Consider the following 21948-nt stretch of genomic DNA (forward strand, 5'->3'; position numbering starts at 1 on the left):
GTGGCCCTCAGGGGTCCCTACACCCTGGGGCAGGCCTGGCCTCCTCACCCTCAAGCAGGCAAGGAGTTCTGACTCTAGCTCAGGGACTTTCAATGTGATCACCCACAGGAATCACCTAGAAGGTTTGCAAAAACAACTCTGAGCTTCATCTTCATCGCTCCTTAATGGGTTCCTAATGGGCTATGGAATTGTACAGGTTTCTCCTCAGCTCCTATGCTTTGGGACAGTAGAGGCTGCCTTGCCCTCCCAGGACAGGTGACCTGGGTAACAGGAAAGTGCAGAAACTCTTTGCTGTTGCCCAGGAGGACAGGGAGACCCACCTGGCCCCTCACCCTTCCTTGGGACTCTGGATGGGGTACCCCGGGCTGAGCAGGTGCAGGGGGAGGACAGTGAGGAGCTGCAGGTCTGGCTACCCCTCACACTCCTGAGCTCAGGCCCTGGTGCCACTGGCCTCTCCCCTGTGCTGCAACGCGGCTCCCAGGACTGCGGATGCTGCACACACACCCAGCCCATGGGGACCCTGGGCCCTCAGAGCTCCTAGAAACCACACGTTGTACAGAGGCCACTGGACACAGAGATTTGAGGTCAACCACAGCAAACCCCTGAAAGCTGACTGCAGAAGTGAGGCTTCGGGGCCAGAGGAAGAGTGAGGGGCACGGGGTCAGGCACAAATGGACAGTGATGGACGGACACCAGGGCTCTGAGGGTGCACTGATGTGGTGACATCATCTCAGCAGGGCTGAACCTATAGCCTCAAACCTATAGTGTAGCTGACTAATGTTACATCAGTGGAAATAATTTCTTGAAAAAACAAAAGTAAGTAAAGCCTAAAGGAAGGAAAACTTCTACCCTCATGGGCAGGAACATAACATGGTGACGATGTCAGCACAACCCATGTGATCTCCACACTGAAAGCGATTCAATATGACACAAAAGCACAGGAAACAAAAGAAAAATAATTGTTACAAGTTACTGGTAATAAAACGAAAGGAGACATTGAGCGAGTTACCACATTTACAAGCCCAACTAGAATGACGGTCCAGCCCTCAGGCATCAAAGTCTGATGCTCACAGGGAGAGAAAGCAGCCCTGACCCCTCCATGCAGGAGCTCAGCCCCCTGCAGCCTGGCTGTGGGACTGACATGAGTCTGACCAAGTCTCAGTTTCAGCTGCCAACTCGAAGGAAAATAATGGGCACAGAGGGACCTGAGAGAACACAGTGTCTGCCAGTTATGCTGGGAGGAAGCTTTCCAGCTACTCAGTTGATAGTGAGTGAGCTGGACCTGGGCAGAGGCAGGGAGGGTGGAGACTGCATGGATGGTCTGGGGTGGGGTGTGCAGGGGGCTCCAGGCAGAGGAAGGTGCCTGGAGCATGTGGGGAGGGACAAGCCTGCCTGGGTGGCCCTCTTGGTCCCAGGGCCCACCCTGCTGGGAAGAGGACCGCATGGCCTGGCCTGGAGCACTCCTGCCCTCCACAATGCTCCCTGGGCCAACCCCACTTGCCCAAAAAGAAGAAACCAGGCTGAGATGTGAGGCTGTGGAAGGTGCTCCTGAACTCTACCCCAGGGGCCTCCTGAGCAGGGAGGACCAGACCCAAAGGCCTCAGCTCCCTGAGCAACAGGGGCTGCTGGGGCTCTGCAGCCTGGAAAAGTCAGGGTCACACCAACCCCTGGTGGTGACAGGGACACTCGCAGCCACCTCCCCCAGGTCACAATCACACAGTCAGGGCTTCTGTGCAGAGGCTTTTATTGGGGATAAAGAGCAAAGGAAGGGGAGGATCAGGGCTCAGTTGTTGGCCATGGTCTCCTGAATCCACAATACACTCTTAGTGACCCTGGTGAACACCAGAGGTTTAAGGGTGGGGCAGGTTTCACTCATAAATGACATGACCCCCATCAAGTACCAGACTTTTTTTCTTCCTGCAGACTAAGGGGGCTCCAGAGTCAACCTGTGAGAGGGAAAAAGACACGTTGCAGTACGGACACGTGTGCGACAACTCTTGGTACTGGAACTGACCCAGCCCTGGGTCCAGTGGGCTCTGTATCAGCTCGGAAGGGCCACTCAAATGGCAGCCCAGCTCAGCCTCCTGCTGGCGTGTGGACAGGGGAGCAGGACTGTGGGTTAAGGATCAGCTGGAGAGGTGTAGCCCAGGATGAGGCCGTGAGAGTAACTCCCATGGAGCACCCCATGCCTGGAGGAGCAAGTGCTCTGCTGGCCTCTGTGAGTGCTGGTCCTGGCTCCCAGGGCTGGAATCAAGCCACGGGGCAGTGGTATCTGAGGCAAGGCATGTTCCTGCCATCTGACTGGGGGCAGCAGTGAGGGGCTGGGTTAGAGCAACACGTCCTTCCCAGCAGGAGAAAAAATTGGCCCCAGCACAGATGTTGGCATCAGTGTTTATCGTGCCTCCTTATTTCCTGCAATCAGTGTTGGTCAGGACGGGCACCACAGCCTGCGGCAGTTCCTTGGGGTCCTTGCTGGCTGTGCAGAGAGAGGGGCCAAGGACAATCAGGACCTATTTCTCCCAGCCCATGCTGAGGGCACAGGCCAAGATACAGCCATTACTGGTACCCACCTTCTTATACAAGCATCAGGGTATAGGACACTCTACCCTGATGAGAAACTCTACCCCATGAGATCTGGAACCTCAAAGGGCCACAGTCCTTGTGATTCTACCCCAGCCTGGGCTGACTTTGATCCAGCACAGTTGATGAAACAAGCCCTGGCTGCCCAGCCTGGCGTGGTCTGGGTCCTGCCAGCCTAGGTAGGAGAACACATGGGGCAGCGCCTTCTTCCCCAGGGAAGGGACTGACATCCCTCTGACTGGAGACCCCACTCATGCGGTGATGGAGGGTTCCTATCCCTGCAACATCTTACAGGGATTACTGTTCTGGGGAAGGACCAGCCGGGTAGCCCTGGCCAGGGCAGAAAGACTTAGGATGCTGGAGGAGACCATCAGGCAGGGCCAGCCGGGAGATGGGACCCCAGGCTAGAGACTCAGAGGCCCAATGTGCCCTGGACCTGACCCCAGGGAAAATTAATAGGAGGCTGGAAGCAAAAACCTTAGGCATGAAGGGCACCAGGCATGGTGCACAGCTATGTCTGCAGAAAATCACAGTCCAAGGAATAATGGACCCCGTGTCCATGCACGTTTGCTAGGTTTTCTTTAAGAGGGTGGGATCAAGGAGCTGACACATTTATGGCCCTGCTCACATTTGGAGAAAACAAAAGCTGAGTCCTGTGGGTCCTTCCTACTCTTCTGATTGCCCGACATTAGACCATGTCCTGAGCTTAAGTCCAGACTCACTGTTAGAGTGCGTTACTGCAAAGCCCATGGTGATGCACAGGCGCCCAGAACAGAAGGGGTCAGAAGCTGTGGGCAGGGATGCTGGGTACACTGGCGTGGATAAGTGGGCAGGCCTTGCCAGCTTCAGCAGAGCGATGTCATTGCCAGTAGCACTCAGATTGAGTTGGGGATGTAGAAAAACCTGAGTGAAAACCAGCAGGAGAACATGAGAAATGAAATACGGGTGACCCTTCAGGGGATATTTATCTGTGGACCAAGTGAAGAAGTGAGACCAATTTGCCAGCTCTGTCTCTGCAGCTAAGGGTCTCGCCCTCTGATCCTGCCCCCCAAAGCCTCATCACAGCCTCCAGGGAGGTCCAGCAGGGTCTGGCTTACCTGAGCAACCTTCAGGATCTGGATGTCTTTCCTACCTGAGGAAGGGTCATACAGCCCAGCCCCAACCCAGTCAGATGTCCTAGAGGAAGCAGGTGGGTAAGGATTAAGGAGTTGACCACTCCCCTCCCGTGTCCCTACAACCATCCTGGGCCTCACGTGACATTGCAGTGGGCGGCGGTGATCACCCAGCTCTCGTTGACCAGGGCGCCCCAACATAACTGGATCCTACTGACAGTCTGGAGAGAGAAGGTCAGTAAAAGTCACATGACACCAGTCACACCCACAGAGAAGCAGCCCCACCACCTCAGGGGCAGGGATGCCCCACTCAGGGGCACACTCCCCTCACCATCACAGTCACTAGCCAGAGCAAGGATCCAGGAACAGTGTCTGTCCTATTGATGATTCTGGGAACAAAGCTCATCTCTGGTTCGCTGTCAGGGGCTCCAGCGCCCGGGGGTGACAAGGGGGGAGGGTCAGAGGGTGAAGGACTAGTCAGTCTGCAGAAACCTGGTTGAACTTTAGCAGCACAGCATCATGCCCACACTCCCCCTCCTGGCACCCCTGCATCTAGACTAGAGCAGGGTAAGCCCTGACATTGGGTATATTAATTCTCACCCAAGGGCCTGATTTCAGCTGATTGTCCAGGCATGTGCTTCACAGAAACAGATGGAGAATCATCACCCCCAGAGCCAGGACTTGGCGATCCCGGCCTCCATCACCCGTTACCTTCATAGTCTGGATCCTGGAGACAGGAAAACACAGTTTATGCAATTATGTTACACCCTTGCACATGGATCTGCCCCTATGTTTTAAATTCCTGAAAAAAGTGAGTCCCACCAATAGAGCCATGACTTTCACCAGGAAAAAAAAGCAAACTGTAGAGCACCTCGCTCTCTCCCCCAAAACATACCCCTCACTATGTGGTCCCAGGCCTGCCCTGTCCCCTTAGGACCTGTGAGGAATAAAATTTCTGTGCGTCTAGATTCCTGTCAACACGTCTCCTTGTGCTGGAGGCGACTTACAATCCTCACAAGAACCTCCAGGACTGATCTAGCAAAAGCACACGATCTGAAAGGGGGTGTGTTCTGCTACCATGCCAGGCCAGGTAGGGTCACCATTGCTTCAGACAGCTGTGAAGAGAACTGTGGACCCCTTGGCATCACCCCACAGGCTTATTAACAGTGCGCAGGGGAAACAAGCCAGCAGGGAGACAGCCCTTGGGCCCCCTGAGAATCTTCACACGCTCTTTGCTTTGGGCTTTCTCTGGCCTCTCCTGTAGCCTCTTTCACTACAGCCATCACGCCTCTATCAGAGCCCGTCACGGCTGAGGAACGTGCCCTTATAGCCCTGACCTCCAGCTTAGGTGCGCCCACTGGCACATGCCCACACCCCACTCCAGGTGTCCACCATCAGGCACGCGCGCCTGTGGCCCTGTGCCCAAGCGCCTCCGCGTTCAGGGCCGCAGGGGGCAGCCACAGAGGCCAAGGACAGAAAAGCCCGACCATTCACTTACCCTAACGATGTCTCTTGGGTCTCCTGGGGGGTCCCGATGAGAACCACAAAAGACACATGCAACACAAGAAAACAGCAAACATGGAATATTCATCAAACACACAAATAAATGATGGATAAAGGGGAAGTGAGAAAACAGGGTGAAAAAAAGAACAGAAAAAACCCCATCAAAATGCATGGGGGGCCTCCCCTGGTGGCACAGTGGTTGAGCGCGGGGCTGTGAGGCCCACAGACCTCTGCAGCGCCGGTTTGTTCCCCTGCCGCCGGCGAGGGTCCCACCAAAAAAAAAAAAAAAAAAAAAAAAAAAAAAGCATGGGAAGATGTTTATTCCAGAGGGAAATTATAGACACCAATGCTTTTATGAAAAAAGTTTAAAATCAGTGCCCTAAATTCTACCTTAAAAAACGAGAGAGACAGGGCCTCCCCAGTAGCCCAGCAGTTGAGTGCTGGGCTGTGAAGCTGCCCGCAGCCTCTGCAGCACGGGTTCAATCCCGGCCGCCAGGCGAGGGTCCCACATGATGTGCAGACCCCTCCTGCCGCCCGCTGCTCCCCTCAGCAGTGTACTTCGGTCCTTCTGCCTGTTCTGCTCCCCACTCTGGCTCTGGTGAATTCTCTCACCTTCCCACGCTTTGACTATACCCAGTGCTTGTATAAATAAATAAATAATTTTTAAAAAGAAAAAAAGTTTAAAAAAACAAAAACAAGAGCGACAAACAAAGAAAGATGAGCTATTAAAGATAGGAACAGAAAGTAATGAAGAAAAACTATGAAATATTTACGTAAAACACACCTCAAATGTGTTTGCACATGGGCAGAAATGTAGGATTGGCAGCAAAGGGTTAATTCCCTGTGATGACATAAATCCTAAGCTAACACTGCCATGCCTTCCAGAATGTTCCATGGCAGGGTCCCTTGTCCTACCTGACAGCTCTTTCCAGCCCCGACTCAGGCTCCTGGGCTGGCTCCTTGGCCTTGGGTAGCTGTCCAGAGATAGCACTGGCCCCTGATGGCCACAGTTGAGAGGACACATCTCCCTTTAGTGGCCCTCAGGGGTCCCTCCACCCAGGGGGAGGCCTGGCCTCCTCACCCTCAAGCAGGCAAGGAGTTCTGACTCCAGCTCAAGGACTTTCAACGTGATCACTCACAGGAATCACCTGAGGTTAATGGAAACAGCCCTGAGCCTCATCTTCATCGCTCCTTAACGGGCTCCTATCTGGCTGTGGATTTTGGCTGGGGTCTCCTCAGCTCCTGACCCTTGGGGCAGTAGAGACTGCCCTGCCCCCCCAGGACAGACAGGTGACCAAGGCCACAGGACAGGTGCAAAAACCGTGTGCCAGCAGAAGCCCGGGAGGACAGGGAGACCAACCAGGCTCCCTCCCGAGCCTCTCCAGGGCCTCTGGGTGGGGTCCCCTGGGCTGAGCAGGGGCAGGGGGAGGGCATTGAGGGGCTGCGGGTCTGGCTCCCCCTCACACTCCTGAGCTCATGCCCAGGTGCCTCTGGCCTCTCTCCTGTGCTGCAGGACTCGGCTCCCAGGACTGTGGATGCTGCACACACAGCCCAGACCATGGGGACCCTGGGCCCTCGGGGCTCCCCCAGAAACCACTGACTTCAGAAGTGAGGCTCCAGGGCCCAGAAGAAGAGTGAGGGGCACGGGATCAGGCACAAATGGATGGTGATGGACGGTCACCGGGGCTCTGAGGGTGCACTGATGTGGTGACATTCATATCAGCAGGGCTGACCCTATAGCCCTAAAACCTATAGTGTAGCTGACTAATGTTACATCAGTGGAAATGATTTCTTGAAAAAACAAAAGCAAAGAAGGAAAACTTCCACCCTCACGGGCAGGGACGTAACATGGTGACAATGTCAGCACAACCCATGTGATCTCCACACTGAAGCAATTCTGGTCAGAGTTCACTATGACACAAAAGCACAAGCAACAAAAGAAAAATAATTGTTACAAGTTACTGGTAATAAAAGGGAGGGAGTCACTGAGTGAGTTACCACATTATAAGCCCAACAAGGATGACGTTCCAGCCCGCAGACATCAGAGCCTGATGTCACATAAAGCAGCCCTGACCCCTCCATGCAGGAGCCCAGCCCCTGCAGCCCGGCTGTGGGACTACATGAGTCTGACCAAGTCTCAGATTCAGCTGCCAGATCAAAGAAAAATGGACAGAAAGGGACCTGAGAGAACAGGGTGCCCCCCAGTAACCCTGGAAGGAAGCTCCCAGTTGCACAGTTCAGAGTGAGTGAGCAGGACCTGGGCAGAAGCAGGAAGGGTGGGGACTGCATGGATGGTCTGGGGTGGGGTGTGCCGGAGGCTCAAGGCAGAGAAAGCTGCTGGGCAGAGAAAGAGCATGTGGGGAAGGACAGGCCTGCCTGGGTGGCCCTCTTGATCCCAGGGCCCACCCTGCTTGGAGGAGGACCGCATGGCCTGGCCTGGAGCACTCCTGCCTTCCACAAAACTTCTTGGGCCAAGTTCACTTGCCCAACAGGAAGAAACCAGGCTGAGAAATGAGGCTGCAGAAGCTGGTCCTGGACTCCACCCCAGGGGCCTCCTGAGCAGGGAGGACCAGACCCAAAGACCTCAGCTCCCTGAGCAACAGGGGCTGCTGGGGCTCTGCAGCCTGGAAAGGGAGGGTCATGCCGCCCCCTGGTGGGTGACAGGGACACTGCAGCCACCTCCCCAGGTCACAATCACACAGTCAGGGCTTCTGTACAGAGGCTTTTATTGGGGATAAAGAGCAAAGGAAGGGGAGGATCAGGGCTCAGTTGTTGGCCATGGTCTCCTGAATCCATGGTACAATCTTGGTGATCCGGGTGAACACCAGAGGTTTAAGGGTGGGGCAGGTTTCACTCATAAATGACTTGACCCCCGCCAGGGTCCAGACTTTCTTCTTCCTACAGACCAAGGGGGCTCCAAAGTCGACCTGTGGGAGGGAAAGAGACACGTTGCAGTATGGACAAGTGTGTGACAACTCTCGGTACTAGAACTGACCCAGCCCTGGGTCCAGTGGACTCTGTATTCAGCTGGAAGGGCCACTTCGAATGGCAGCCCAGCTCTGCCTCCTGCTGGGGTGCGGACAGGGGTGCGGGACTGTGGGTTAAGGATCAGCTGGAGAGGAGTAGCCCAGGATGAGGCCGTGAGAGTAACTCCATGAAAACACACCATGACTGGAGCACCCCATGCCTGGAGGAGCAAGTCCTCTGCAGGCCTTTGTGAGTGCTGGTCCTGACAGCCAGGGCAGGAATCAGACCACAGAGCAGTGGTTTCTGAGGCAAGGCATGTTGCTGCTGCCTGACTGGGACAACAGTGAGGGGCTGAGTTAGAGCAACACGTACTTCCCAGCAGGAGACGCCATTTGTCCCAGCACAGATGTTGGCATCGGTGTTTATTGTGCCCCCGTATTTCCTGCAATTGATGTTCGTCAGGATGGTCATCATAGCCTCCTGCAGTTCCTTGGGGTGCTTGCTGGCTGTGCAGAGAGAGGGGCCAAGGACAATCAGGACCTTATTTCCCCCAGCCCATGCTGAGGGCACAGGCCAAGATACAGCCATTGCAGGAGCCCACCTTCCTATTCTAACATCAGGGTATAGAACAAGATACTCTATCCCATGAGATCTGGAAATCTAGTGGCCACAGTCTTTGTGATTCTACCCCAGCCTGGGATGAATTTGATCCAGCACAGTTAATGAAACAAGCCCTGGCTGCCCAGCCTGGTGTGGCCTGAGTTCTACCAGCCCAGGTGGGGGAACACAGGGGCAGAGCCTTTCTCCCAGGGTAGGGACTGACATCCCTCTGACTGGAGACAACACTCGTGTAGTGATGGAGGGTTCCCTCCCCTGCAACATCTTTCTGGGATTGCTGTTCTGGGGAAGGACCAGCCGGGTAGCCCTGGCCTGGGGAGAAGGACTCAGGATGCTGGTGGAGACCATCAGGGGAGGGGACACCAGCCTGGAGACTCAGAGGCTCAATGTGCCTTGGACCTGACCCCCAGGAAAATTTAATAGGTAGCTGGAAGCAAAAACCTTAGGCATGGAGGGCACCAGGCATGGCACACAGCTGGGTCTGCAGAAACTCACACTCCAAGGAATCATGGACTCCGTGTTTTCATTAAGAGATCAAGGTTTTCATTAAGAGATCAAGGTTTTCATTAAGAGATCAAGGAGCTGCCACATTGATGGCCCTGCTCACATTTGGACAAAACGAAGCTGAGCCCTGAGGGTCCTTCCCACTCTTCAGTGGCCTGACACAAGACCATGTCCTGAGCGCTATGTCGAGTCTCACCATAAGGCTGGGGAAACATGAAGCCCAGTGTGAGGCACAGGTGCCCAGGGCGGAAGTGGTCAGAAGCTGTGGGCAGGGATGCTGGGTACACTGGCGTGGATAAGCGGGCAGGCCTTGCCAGCTTCAGCAGAGCGACGTCATTGTCAGTAGCACTCAGATTCAGTTGGGGGTGGAGAATAACCTGAGTGAGAACCAGCAGGAGAACATGAGAGAAGTGAAATCAGGGTAGCCTTTCAGCAAATAAGTATCAGTGGGTCACGTGAAGAAGTGAGACCAATTTGCCAGCTCCTGTCTCTGCAGCGAAGGGTCTCCCCCTCTCATCCTGCCCCCCAAAGCCTCATCACAGCCTCCAGGGAGGTCCAGCAGGGTCTGGCTTACCTGGGCAACCTTCAGGATCTGGATGTCTTTCCTACCTGAGGAAGGGTCATACAGCCCAGCCACAACCCAGTCAGATGTCCTAGAGGAAGCAGGTGGGTAAGGATTAAGGAGTTGACCACTCCCCTCCCGTGTCCCTACAACCATCCTGGGCCTCACGTGACATTGCAGTGGGCGGCGGTGATCACCCAGCTCTCGTTGACCAGGGCGCCCCAACATAACTGGATCCTACTGACAGTCTAGAGAGAGAAGGTCAGTAAAAGTCACATGACACCAGTCACACCCACAGAGAAGCAGCCCCACCACCTCAGGGGCAGGGATGCCCCGTTCAGGGGCACACTCCCCTCACCATCACAGTCACAAGCCAGGGCAAGGATCCAGGAAGAGTGTCTGTCCTATTGATGATCCTGGGAACAAAGCTCAGCTCTGGTTCGCTGGCAGGGGATCCAGAGCCTGGGGGTGACAGCGGGAGGGTGGGAAGGTGGAGGTCTAGTCAGTCAGCAGAAACTGGTTGGCCTTCAGCCAGAACAGTACCACACCACACTCCCCACTCCTGGCACCCCTGCATCCAGACTGGAAGACACACACCCTTGGCTGCTGCCCAACACCTGCCAGGGATGATGATGCTCCATCTGGGTCACTCTGCCCAAAGGCGCAGACACAGGCTGAGGGTTCAGCCTTCCCTGCCCCCCACATCCTGGCTGGAGACCTCAGCTACCTCTGACTCTCCCAGGCTCATTCATCTCAAGAAATGGGGAACTGGGCCTCCCCGGTGGCGCAGCGGTTGAGCGCTGGGTTGCGAAGCTGCCCGCAGCCTCTGCAGTGCTGGTTCGATCCCCGGCTGCTCCCCGGCCACTGGAGGAGGGTCCCACATGGCGCGCAGACCTCTCCTGCCGCCTGCTGCTCCCCTCAGCAGTGTACTTCGGTCCTTCTGCCTGCTCTGCTCCCCGCTCTGGCTCTGGTGAATTCTCTCACCCTCCCACGCTTCTGACTATACCCAGTGCTTGTATAGATAAATAAATAAATAAATCTTAAAGAAAAAAAAATTAAAAAAAAAAAAGAAATGGGGAACAAACACTGCTACCCTCATAGTCAATGCTCCCCAGGAGACGGCGTGGGCCAGAGGTGGAGAAATGAAGACAGAGAACTCCAGTCATGGGCCCTCGGACACTTGCTTAGGGAAGTCACATGAACTCATTTCCAGGGCTAGACGCTACCAGACATTCTAAACCCTTCGTCTCTGACATCATTAATTATTTAAAAAGAAGGATTTCACTCCCAACCATAAAAGCTATGTCGAGGAAAGAGAAAACAGAAGACGAGATTGTCCAGAACAAGGAGGACACTCAGGGTCCCTGACAGATGCAGGACACATTTCCTGTGTCAGGATCCTCAGCAGCTCCCAGGGGTGTGAGAACTTGGCCACAGGAAGAAAGGGGGGCAGGGTCAGTCCCTCCCACCAGCCAGGACACCCCAGAATCCCTCAGTCCTTGCTGTAGGCAGCTTCTGACCTGTCTGGGGACAGGGACATGGTCCGGCCACTCCCTCAAGCTGGTGTCTCAAAACATGTCGTTGCCTATGTCTTCTTATAACAGGAGCTGTGAGGCCCTCACCCTGCAGAGGCTTCATAGCAATGGAGTGGGGGGGCCGGGTCCCCTGTGCTGGAGAAGCCTGAAATCTCTCAGGCGTGGGGCCAGCAGGTTTGACAGGGACAGGCAGGAAATACAGGGAGGAGCTTCCCCCACTGAGCCCTGGTTCTGGTTATAAACAGGGAGTGAGGGTGTGAAGCTGCACAGAAGTGACAGGCAGGGGCTCAGCAGAGGCCCCTTCCCAGGAGAGAGGGGAGCAGGGAGCTGCTGAGCCCAGTGTGGGTGTCAGAGAAATCCCTAAAGGACAATCACAAAGGTAACATTTCAAACTCCCGAGCACAGATACAGGACATGGTGCTAATTCTGTTTTTGATTGTTCGTTTGTTTGTAGTTCCATTTTAACCAACCATTGATTGAGTTCCCAGCACTAAATGAAATCCACAGAGCCATCTTAAGGTATCTCATGATCTCCCCCTTGTTGATCAATGGGCCAAACTGAACCACTTTCTGGGCTCAATCCTCTGAGACCCAGAAGATTCTGTTCTACACCTGGCGCCTCCGTGAGGTCTCAGAGAGCCAGAATGGCCGCTCTCCTCCTGCAAAGTCAGGGTCACTGTCTGCTGAGGCCAAGGGGCAGGAGGGGGCTTAAAGCACCTCTTGGCTGAACCATAGGGCTCACTCCAATAAACACCTCAGTGCTCCAGAAAGAGACGGGGGGCTCAGAGTCCTCTCCAGCTTCCTCCCTGTCCAGGCAATTCCCTCGGATCCTAATACTCACCAGGTGAGGTCCCGACGAGGGTGAAGCAGAGGAGAAGCCAGTGCAAGGCCATGGTGCTGCAGTCCGGGAGGGTGGGACTGCCATGGAGCTCCTTTTACCTTGTCTGGGAAACTCAAGTCCCGCCCAGCCCCTCTGGGCCTTGCCTGACCAGAGGGTCCCCCTCGCCATGCTCAAACCTGTCCTGGACTCGCTCAGCCCTGGTCACCCAGCACCAGGGAAAAGGGCAACTGTCTGGCTCACTGTCACCCATCAGCCTCAGCAAACCCTGGGGGGAAAGCAACTAGCTGTGGACCCCTGAGGTCCTCGTCCATCGTGGGGGCGGCAGGTGCACATCAAAGACTCATCTGCAGGGAGCCTCACCCAGGTCTTCTGGGGCACCCAGAGCTCAGCACCCAGGACTCAGCATCATGCGCACCCAGAGCCCAGGACTTCAGGCTGCTGCTCTCCCTGCTCAAGAAACCCCCTGAGGCAAGTGAAACCCAGGAGGCTCACATGAGATTCTGTCCTGGCTTTTACACATCCTCATGTATAAACTGGACCCATAACCTCAAAAAGGCCTTCAGGTCTCCCTGTGGACACGAGGAACTCTGTGGCATTTCCAAGTCTGTCTCCTCACACAGTCAACGTAACACCTCAGAGTGAAAGGAAAAATGGGTTTGTTTTTTAACATTTCAGAACGAGAGGGTGAACAGGAAAGGAGAAAAGAGAGGCCCCTGCACAGTCACAGGCGGGCAGGAAAGTTGCACAAAAGGGTTTTGAAAGAGCTGCCTGCAGTGAGCAAAGGGCAGATAAGAGCCTCCATCTGGCTCCCTTGTCCCCCTCATGCCCCCTCCTGCCCATCTCCTGTGTTCTTCATACAAAAGCAACCTCACAGCGGTGCCCCGGGCCCTGGTCTCTTTGAAACTGGTCTTGCTCTAAATATGGCTGAGCAGACACCAGGACTTGACTCCCCGAGTCCCCCCATCCTCAGGGAAGTGCTGACTCTTCCTTGTTGCTTCAATGATTTCATTCCAGCTCCATAGAGCCTTAGCAGGAGTAGAGGACACTTGTCCAGCCTGCAGGAATCTTAGTTTCTGTCTGTGTAGGAAACTGCTCCTTGGTGTGTTAAAAGTATGTTGGAGAAGGTCAAGGGCAAGGAAACTCTCCCTCACACAAGCCACCCCCAAGTCCTGTGGGGTTCAGCTCTGTGTCTACACTGGGGTCCTCCCATCAGGTGGGGTTTCAGGAATCCCGCAAAGCCACACGTGACACATCCCCTCTAGGTCTTCACAGAAGAAGCGCTTGGCCTTAGGAAAACATCCATCCTGAACTATTCACACTTTCCAGAACCAAAAGTTTTCTTTGAAAAGCAAATTTAAGGAGTTGTACTTACCTGAAGGAGTAAACAGAAAATTAAGTTCCAAAACTGAACCAGATGATGTCACCATCATTGCAGCAAAGGGACGCTAGGATTAAATCCTCTCATAAAAACACCGCTAGGGTGAAGTAACAAAGTTCCTGGTGGGACCCAGACGTGTTGGACTTACAATCCTCAAGGAACCCCAAAGCTGGTTGGGCGACAGCACGGGATCTGAAAAGGGAGTGTGTTCTGCAACCATCCCACGCCAGGGAAGGTCACCATCGCTACAGGCAGCTTCACAGAGAAACTTGGGCCCTTGGCATCACCCCACAGGCTTATTAACAGTGCGCAGGGGAAACAAGCCAGCAGGGAGACAGCCCTTGGGTCCCCTGAGAATCTTCACATGCTCTTTCCTCTGGGCTTTCTCTGGCCTCTCCTGTAGCCTCTTCCTCTACAGCCGACGCATGTCTATCAGAGGCCGTCATGGCTGAGGAACGTGCCCTTATAGCCCTGACCTCTGGCTCAGGTGCGCCCACTTGCACGTGCCCACACCCCACTCCAGGTGCCACCATCAGGCACGCGCGCCTGTGGCCTCGCGCCCAAGCGCCTCCGCGTTCAGGGCCGCAGGGGGCAGCCACAGAGGCCAAGGACATAGAAGCCGGACCATTCTCTTACCCTAAGGATTTCTCTGGGAGGTCCAGATGAGAACCCCAAAGACACACACAACACAAGAAAACAGCAAACATGAAATATTCATCAGTTAAACACACTCTAAAGAAATGACGGATAAAGGGGAAATGAGAAATCAGGCTGAAGCGAAGCACAGGAAAAAGCCCTCGTCAAAATGCATATTTATTTGAGAGAGAAACTTATAGACACCAATGCTTTTATGAAAAAAGGTTAAAATCAGTGCCCTAAATTCTACCTTAAAAAGCAAGAAAGACAACAAGAGAGACAAACAAGGAAAGATGAGCTATTACAGATAGGAGCAGAAAGTCATGAAGTAAAACTATGAGATATTTACGTAAAACATACCTCAAATTTATGTGCACAGGGGCAGGAATGTAGGACTGGCAGCAAATAGGTAAATTCCCAGTGATGAGCTAAATCCTAAACTAACACTGCCGTGCATTCCAGCATGTTCCATGGCAGGGCCCCTTGTCCTACCTGACAGCTCTTTCCAGAGCTGGCTCAGAGGCTCCTGGGCTGGCTCCTTGGCCTTGGGTAGCTGTCCAGGGATAACAACTGTCCCCTGGTGGCCACGGTTGAGAGGACACATCTCCCTTTAGTGGCCCTCAGGGGTCCCTCCACCCAGGGGGAGGCCTGGCCTCCTCACCCTCAAGCAGGCAAGGAGTTCTGACTCTAGCTCAGGGACTTTCAACTTCATCACTCAGGAATCACCTGGAAGGTTTGTGAAAACAGCCCTGAGCCTCATCTTCATCACTCTTTATTTGGTTCCTAACAGGCTGTGAAATTGGGCCTGAGTCTCCCCAAGTCCTGTGCTTTGGGGCTGCAGAGGTTGCCCTGCCCACCCAGGACAGACAGGTGCCCTGAGCAAAAGGACAGGTGCAGAAACTCTGTGCTGGTAGGAGCCCAGGAGGACAGGGAGACCCACCAGGCACCCTCCCGGCATCCCCTGGGCTCTGGGTGGGGTCCCCTGGGCTAGCAGGTACAGCGGAAGGGCAGCGAGGAGATGCAGGTCTGGCTCCCCCTCACACTCCTGAGCTCAGGCCCCGGTGCCACTGCCCTCTCCCCTGTGCTGCAGGACTCGGCTCCCAGGACTGTGGACGCTGCACCACGGTCCCCAGACCATGGGGCCCCGGGCCCTCAGGGCTCCCCCAGAAACCACATATTGTACAGAGGCCACTGGAGATTTGAGTCCAACCACAGCAAACCCCTGAAAGCTGACTGCAGAAGTGAGGCTCCAGGGCCCAGAGGGAGAGTGAGGGGCACGGAGTCAGGCACAAAGGGATGGTGATGGACGTTCACCGGGGCTCTGAGGGTGCACTGATGTGGTGACATCATCTCAGCAGGGCTGACCCTATAGCCCTAAAACCTATAGTGTAGCTGACTAATGTTACATCAGTGGAAATGATTTCTTGAAAAAACAAAAGTAAGTAAAGCCTAAAGGAAGGAAAACTTCTACCCTCATGGGCAGGAACATAACATGGTGACGATGTCAGCACAACCCATGTGATCTCCACACTGAAAGCCATTCTGGTCAGAGTTCACTATGACACAAAAGCACAAGCAACAAAAGAAAAATAATTGTTACAAGTTACTATAATAAAAGGGAAAGAGTCATAGAGTGAGTTATCACATTTACAAGCCCGCGAGGATGACAGTGCAGACCACAGGCGTCCAATTCTATGATGATTACAGGGAGAGAAAGCAGCCCTGACCCCTCCATGCAGGAGCCCAGCCCCCCGCAGCCTGGCTGTCTGATGAGCCTGATCAAGTCTCAGTTTCAGCTGCCAACTCAAAGAAAAATATTGGGCACAGAAGGACCTGAGAGAACAGGGTGTCTGCCAGTTACCCAGGAAGGAAGCTTCCTGGCTACTCAGTTCAATGAGTGAGCAGGACCTGGGCAGAAGCAGAAAGGCTGGGGACTGCATGGATGGTCTGGGGTGGGGGGTGCAGGGGGCTCAAGGCAGAGAAAGGTGCTGGAGCATGTGGGGAGGGACAAGCCTGCCTGGGTGCCCTCTTGGTCCCAGGGCCCACCCTGCTGGGAAAGGACTGCATGGCCTGCCTGGAGCACTTCTGCCCCCCACAAAGCTCCTTGGGCCAAGCCCACTTGCCCAAACAAGAAGAGACCAGGCTGAGAAATGAGGCTGCAGCAGGTGGTCCTGGTCTCTACCCCAGGGGCCTCCTGAACAGGGAGGCCCAGACCCAAAGGCCTCAGCTCCCTGAGCAACAGGGGCTGCTGGGGCTCTGCAGCCTGGAAAGGGAGGGTCACGCCGTCCCCTGGTGGGTGCCAGGGACACTGCAGCCACCTCCCTGAGGTCAGACACACAAGCAGTCAGGGCTTCGGTGCACAGGTTTTTTGTTTGTTTGTTTGCTTGTTTGTTTCTCTTTTTTTTAAGATTTATTTATTTATTTGTTTGTTTGTTTGTTTGTTTATTTGCTTGCTTATTTATTTATTTATTTATTTATACAAGAGCTGGGGTACAGACCAGATTCGCCGGAGGGTGAGAGGATTCACCAGAGACAGAGTGGGGAACAGAACAGGCAGACTGACGAAATACACTACTGAGGGGAGTAGCCGGCATGACAGGAGATGTCAGCCGGGCTATGTGGGACACTCGCTGGCCGGCCGGGATAGAAACAGCACTGCAGAGGCTGTGGACAGCTTCAGCGCTGTCCTCAACCTCCTGCGCCACAAGGGGAGGCCCCAGTACACAGGTTTTATTGGGGATAAAGAGCAAAGGAAGGGGAGGATCAGGGCTCAGTTGTTGGCCATGGTCTCCTGAATCCACGGTATGATCTTAGTGACCCTGGTGAACACCAGGGGTTTAATGGTGGGGCAGGTTTCACTCATAAATGACATGACCCCCGCCAGGGTCCAGATTTTCTTCTTCCTACAGACCAAGGGGGCTCCAGAGTCAACCTGTGGGAGGGAAAAAGACACGTTGCAATACGGACATGCGTGAGAGAAATCTGGGTGACCTGACCTGACCCAGTCCTGGGGCCAATGGGCTCCGTATTCAGCTCAGAAGGGTCACTTCCAATGGCAGCCCAGCTCTGCCTCCTGCTGGGGTGTGGACAGGGGAGCTGGACTGGGGGTTAGAGATCAGCTGGAGAGCTGTAGCCCAGGATGAGGCCGTGAGAGTAACTCCACATGGAGCACCCCACGCCTGGAGGAGCAAGTCCTCAGCTGGCCCTTGTGAGTGCTGGTCCTGGCTGCCAGGGCAGAAATCAGACCACAGAGCAGTGGTTTCTGAGGCAAGGCATGTTCCTGCCACCTGACTGGGGACAGCAGTGAGGGGTTGGGTTAGAGCAACACATACTTCCCAGCAGGAGAAAAAACTGGCCTCGGCACAGATGTTGGCATCAGTTTTTATCCTGCCCCAGTGCTTCCTGCACTTAGTGTTCTCCACGATGGTCACCAGAGCCTCCTGCTGCTCATTGGGGTGCTTGTGGGCTATACAGAGAGAGGAGACAAGGACAATCAGGACCTCATGTCTCCCAGCCCTACTGAGGGCTCAAGCCACGATACAGCCTTCCCCGATCCCCACCTTCCCATACAAGCATGAGGGTATAGGACAAGAAACTCTATACCATGAGATCTGGAACCTCAAAGGGCCACAGTCTTTGTGATTCTACCCCAGCCTGGCCTGAATTTGATCCACCACAGTTGATGAAACAAGCCCTGCCTGCCCAGCCTGGCATGGCCTGAGTCCTACGAGCCCAGGTGGGGGGACAAGGAGGAAGAGTCTTTCTCCCAGGGAAGGGGCTGACATCCCTCTGACTGGAGACCCCTCTCGTGCAGTGACGGAGTGTTCCCTCCCCTGCATGGTCTTACTGGGGTTGCTGTTCTGGGGAAGGACCAGCCAGGTAGCCCTGGCCTGAGCAGAAGGACACAGGACACTGGTGGAGACCATCAGCAGGGCCAGAAGCAGGATTGAGGACACTAGCCTGGTTACCCAGAAGCCCAATGTGCCACCACCTGACCCCCAGGAAAATTTAATAGGAGCCTGGAAGCAAAAACCTTAGGCATGGAGGGCACCAGGCATGGCGCACAGCTGGGTCTGCAGAAACTCACAGTCAAGGAATCATGGACTCTGTGTTCACACACATTTTCTAGGTTTTCATTAAGAGGGTGCAGTCAAGGAGCTTCCACATTGATGGCCCTGCTCACATTTGGACAAAACAAAGCTGAGCCCTGAGGGTCCTTCCCACTCTTCAGTGGCCTGACACAAGACCATGTCCTGAGCGCTACGTCGAGTCTCACCATAAGGCTGGGGAAACATGAAGCCCAGTGTGAGGCACAGGTGCCCAGGGCGGAAGCGGTCAGAAGCTGTGGGCAGGGATGCTGGGTACACTGGCGTGGATAAGTGGGCAGGCCTTGCCAGCTTCAGCAGAGCGACGTCATTGTCAGTAGCACTCAGATTCAGTTGGGGGTGGAGAAAAACCTGAGTGAAAACCAGCAGGAGAACATGAGAGAAATGAAATCAGGGTAGCCTTTCAGCAAATAAGTATCAGTGGGTCACGTGAAGAAGTGAGACCAATTTGCCAGCTCCTGTCTCTGCAGCGAAGGGTCTCCCCCTCTCATCCTGCCCCCCAAAGCCTCATCACAGCCTCCAGGGAGGTCCAGCAGGGTCTGGCTTACCTGGGCAACCTTCAGGATCTGGATGTCTTTCCTACCTGAGGAAGGGTCATACAGCCCAGCCACAACCAAGTCAGATGTCCTAGAGGAAGCAGGTGGGTAAGGATTAAGGAGTTGACCACTCCCCTCCCGTGTCCCTACAACCATCCTGGGCCTCACGTGACATTGCAGTGGGCGGCGGTGATCACCCAGCTCTCGTTGACCAGGGCGCCCCAACATAACTGGATCCTACTGACAGTCTAGAGAGAGAAGGTCAGTAAAAGTCACATGACACCAGTCACACCCACAGAGAAGCAGCCCCACCACCTCAGGGGCAGGGATGCCCCACTCAGGGGCAGACTCCCCTCACCATCACATCCACAAGCCAGGGCAAGGATCCAGGAAACGTGTGTATTCCATCGATGATCCGGGGAACAAAGCTCGGCTCTGGTTCGCTGGCTGGAGCTCCAGCGCCTGGGAGTCACAAGGAGGGAGGGTGAGAGGGTGAGGTCTAGTCAGTCTGCAGAAACCTGGGTGACCCTCAGCCAGCACAGCACCAGGCCCACATTCCCCCTCCTGGCACCCCTGCATCTAGACTGGAAGACACACACCCCTGGCTGCTGCCCAGTCAACTGTCAGGGGTGTAGCGGGACAGGCGGCTTCATCCGGGTCACCCTGCCCAGAGGAGCAGAAACAGGCTGAGGAATCAGGCTTCCCTGCCCCCCACATCCTGGTTGGAGAACTTAGCTCTCTCTGACTCTCCCAGGCTCATTCATCTCAAGAAATGGGGAACAAACACTGCTACCCTCATAGTCAATGCTCCCCAGGAGACGGCGTGGGCCAGAGGTGGAGAAATGAAGACAGAGAACTCCAGTCATGGGCCCTCGGACACTTGCTTAGGGAAGTCACATGAACTCATTTCCAGGGCTAGACGCTACCAGACATTCTAAACCCTTCGTCTCTGACATCATTAATTATTTAAAAAGAAGGATTTCACTCCCAACCATGAAAGCTATGTCGAGGAAAGAGAAAACAGAAGACGAGATTGTCCAGAACAAGGAGGACACTCAGGGTCCCTGACAGATGCAGGACACGTTTCCTGTGTCAGGATCCTCAGCAGCTCCCAGGGGTGTGAGAACTTGGCCACAGGAAGAAAGGGGGGCAGGGTCAGTCCCTCCCATCAGCCAGGACACCCCAGAATCCCTCAGTCCTTTCTGTAGGCAGCTTCTGACCTGTCTGGGGACAGGGACATGGTCCGGCCACTCCCTCAAGCTGGTGTCTCAAAACATGTCGTTGCCTATGTCTTCTTATAACAGGAGCTGTGAGGCCCTCACCCTGCAGAGGCTTCATAGCAATGGAGTGGGGGGGCCGGGTCCCCTGTGCTGGAGAAGCCTGAAATCTCTCAGGAGTAGGGCCAGCAGGTGTGACAGGGACAGGCAGGAAATACAGGGAGGAGCTTCCCCCACTGAGCCCTGGTTCTGGTTATAAACAGGGAGTGAGGGTGTGAAGCTGCACAGAAGTGACAGGCAGGGGCTCAGCAGAGGCCCCTTCCCAGGGGAGTGGGGAGCAGGGCGCTGCTGAGCCCAGTGTGGGTGTCAGAGAAATCCCTGAAGGAAAAATCACAAAGTTAACATTCCAAACTCCTGACCACAGATACAGGACATGGTGCTTTTCTGTTTTTGTTTGTTTGTTTGTTTGTTTGTTTGTTTTTAACCAGCCATTGATTGAGTCCCCTGCACTAAATGAAATCCAGAGAGGAGGCTTGTGTCACATGACCTCCCCCTTGCTGTTCAATGGGCCAAACTGAGCACTTCCTGGGCTCAATCCTCTGAGACCCCGGGAGGGGGCTCAAAGGATCAATCACAGCTCTCACAGCAACAGAACACCTCAGAGCTCCAGAGAGAGACGGGGGGCTCAGAGTCCACCTCTCCAGCTTCCTCCCAGTCCAGGCAATTCCCTCAGAGCCTAATACTCACCAGGGGAGGTCCTGATGAGGGTGAAGCAGAGGAGAAGCCAGAGCAAGGCCATGGTTCTGTGTCCTGAGTGTGGGGCCGCCTGCCCTCACTTTATACCCCTTGGAGCTCTAGTTCCACCCAGGCCTGTGGGCCTTCCCTCACCTGATGCCTACTTCCCACCCCTCACCCCCAGCCCGCCATGGACAAACCTATCCTGGACTGTCTCAGCCCTGGTGACCCAGCACCAGGGAAAAGGGCAACTGCCTGGCTCACTGTCACCCATCAGCCTCAGCAAACCCTGGGGGAACGCACCCAGCTGTGGGCCCCGGAGGCCCCGGGTCCATCATGGGGGCGGCAGGTGCACATCAAAGACTCATCTGCAGGGAGCCTCACCCAGGTCTTCTGGGGCACCCAGAGCTCAGCACCCAGGACTCAGCATCATGCGCACCCAGAGCCCAGGACTTCAGGCTGCTGCTCTCCCTGCTCAGGGCAACCCCCTGAGGCAAGTGAAACACTCAAGGCTCACATGAGGTTCTGTCCTGGCTTTTACACATCCTCATGTATAAACTGGACCCATAACCTCAAAGACGTCTTCAGGTCTCACTGTGGACACGAGGAACTCTGTGGTATCTCCAAGTCTGTCTCCTCACACAGTCAACGTAACACCTCAGAGTGAAAGGAAAAATGGTTATGTTTTGTTTTTGTTTTTTTTTTTCATTTCAAAATGACAGGTTGAATAAGAAAGGAGAAAAGAGAGGCCCCTGCACAGTCACAGGCGGGCAGGAAAGTTGCACAAAAGGGTTTTGAAAGAGCTGCCTGCGGTGAGCAAAGGGCAGATAAGAGCCTCCATCTGGCTCCCTTGTCCCCCTCATGCCCCCTCCTGCCCATCTCCTGTGTTCTTCATACAAACGCAACCTCACAGCGGTGCTCTGGGCCCTTGAGTCTCTGAAACTGGTCTTGCTCTAAACATGGCTGAGCAGACACCAGGACGTGACTCCCCCCGAGTCTCCCCGTCCTCAGGGAAGCGCTGACTCTTATTTGTTGCTTCAGTGATTTCATTCCTGCCCCATAGAGCCTTAGCAGGAGTAGAGGACACTTGTCCAGCCTGAGGGAATCTTTGTTTCTGT

General features: G+C 54.7%; 3 protein-coding genes across 3 annotated transcripts; all 3 read right to left on the reverse strand.

Annotated features, from left to right (window-relative positions):
* Positions 1-3246: 3246 nt before the first annotated feature.
* LOC119250317 (chymotrypsinogen 2-like) lies at positions 3247-6006 on the reverse strand. The gene is made up of 6 exons (XM_037518068.1): positions 5980-6006; positions 5191-5213; positions 4404-4419; positions 3834-3913; positions 3678-3756; positions 3247-3483 (listed from the first exon to the last, which is right to left on the reverse strand). Exons 3-6 carry the CDS (start codon positions 4407-4409, stop codon positions 3247-3249), a joined length of 402 nt encoding a protein of 133 aa, XP_037373965.1. The 5' UTR covers positions 4410-4419; positions 5191-5213; positions 5980-6006.
* Positions 6007-7921: 1915 nt separating this feature from the next.
* On the reverse strand, positions 7922-10965 carry LOC119249081 (chymotrypsinogen B-like). The gene is made up of 7 exons (XM_037516154.2): positions 10940-10965; positions 10205-10308; positions 10015-10094; positions 9859-9937; positions 9481-9661; positions 8535-8668; positions 7922-8122 (listed from the first exon to the last, which is right to left on the reverse strand). Exons 2-7 carry the CDS (start codon positions 10205-10207, stop codon positions 7961-7963), a joined length of 639 nt encoding a protein of 212 aa, XP_037372051.1. The 5' UTR covers positions 10208-10308; positions 10940-10965; the 3' UTR covers positions 7922-7960.
* Positions 10966-17006: 6041 nt separating this feature from the next.
* On the reverse strand, positions 17007-20894 carry LOC129146143 (chymotrypsinogen B-like). Its single transcript, XM_054697625.1, has 7 exons — positions 20843-20894; positions 19237-19340; positions 19047-19126; positions 18891-18969; positions 18513-18693; positions 17569-17702; positions 17007-17168 (listed from the first exon to the last, which is right to left on the reverse strand). The coding sequence occupies exons 1-7, from the start codon at positions 20892-20894 to the stop codon at positions 17007-17009; spliced, it is 792 nt and encodes a 263-aa protein (XP_054553600.1).
* Positions 20895-21948: the final 1054 nt, after the last annotated feature.

The sequence above is a fragment of the Talpa occidentalis genome, unplaced genomic scaffold (genome assembly GCF_014898055.3).
Source record: "Talpa occidentalis isolate TD23 unplaced genomic scaffold, MPIMG_talOcc4v2.1 talOcc4.17, whole genome shotgun sequence".
NCBI lineage: Eukaryota > Metazoa > Chordata > Mammalia > Eulipotyphla > Talpidae > Talpa > Talpa occidentalis.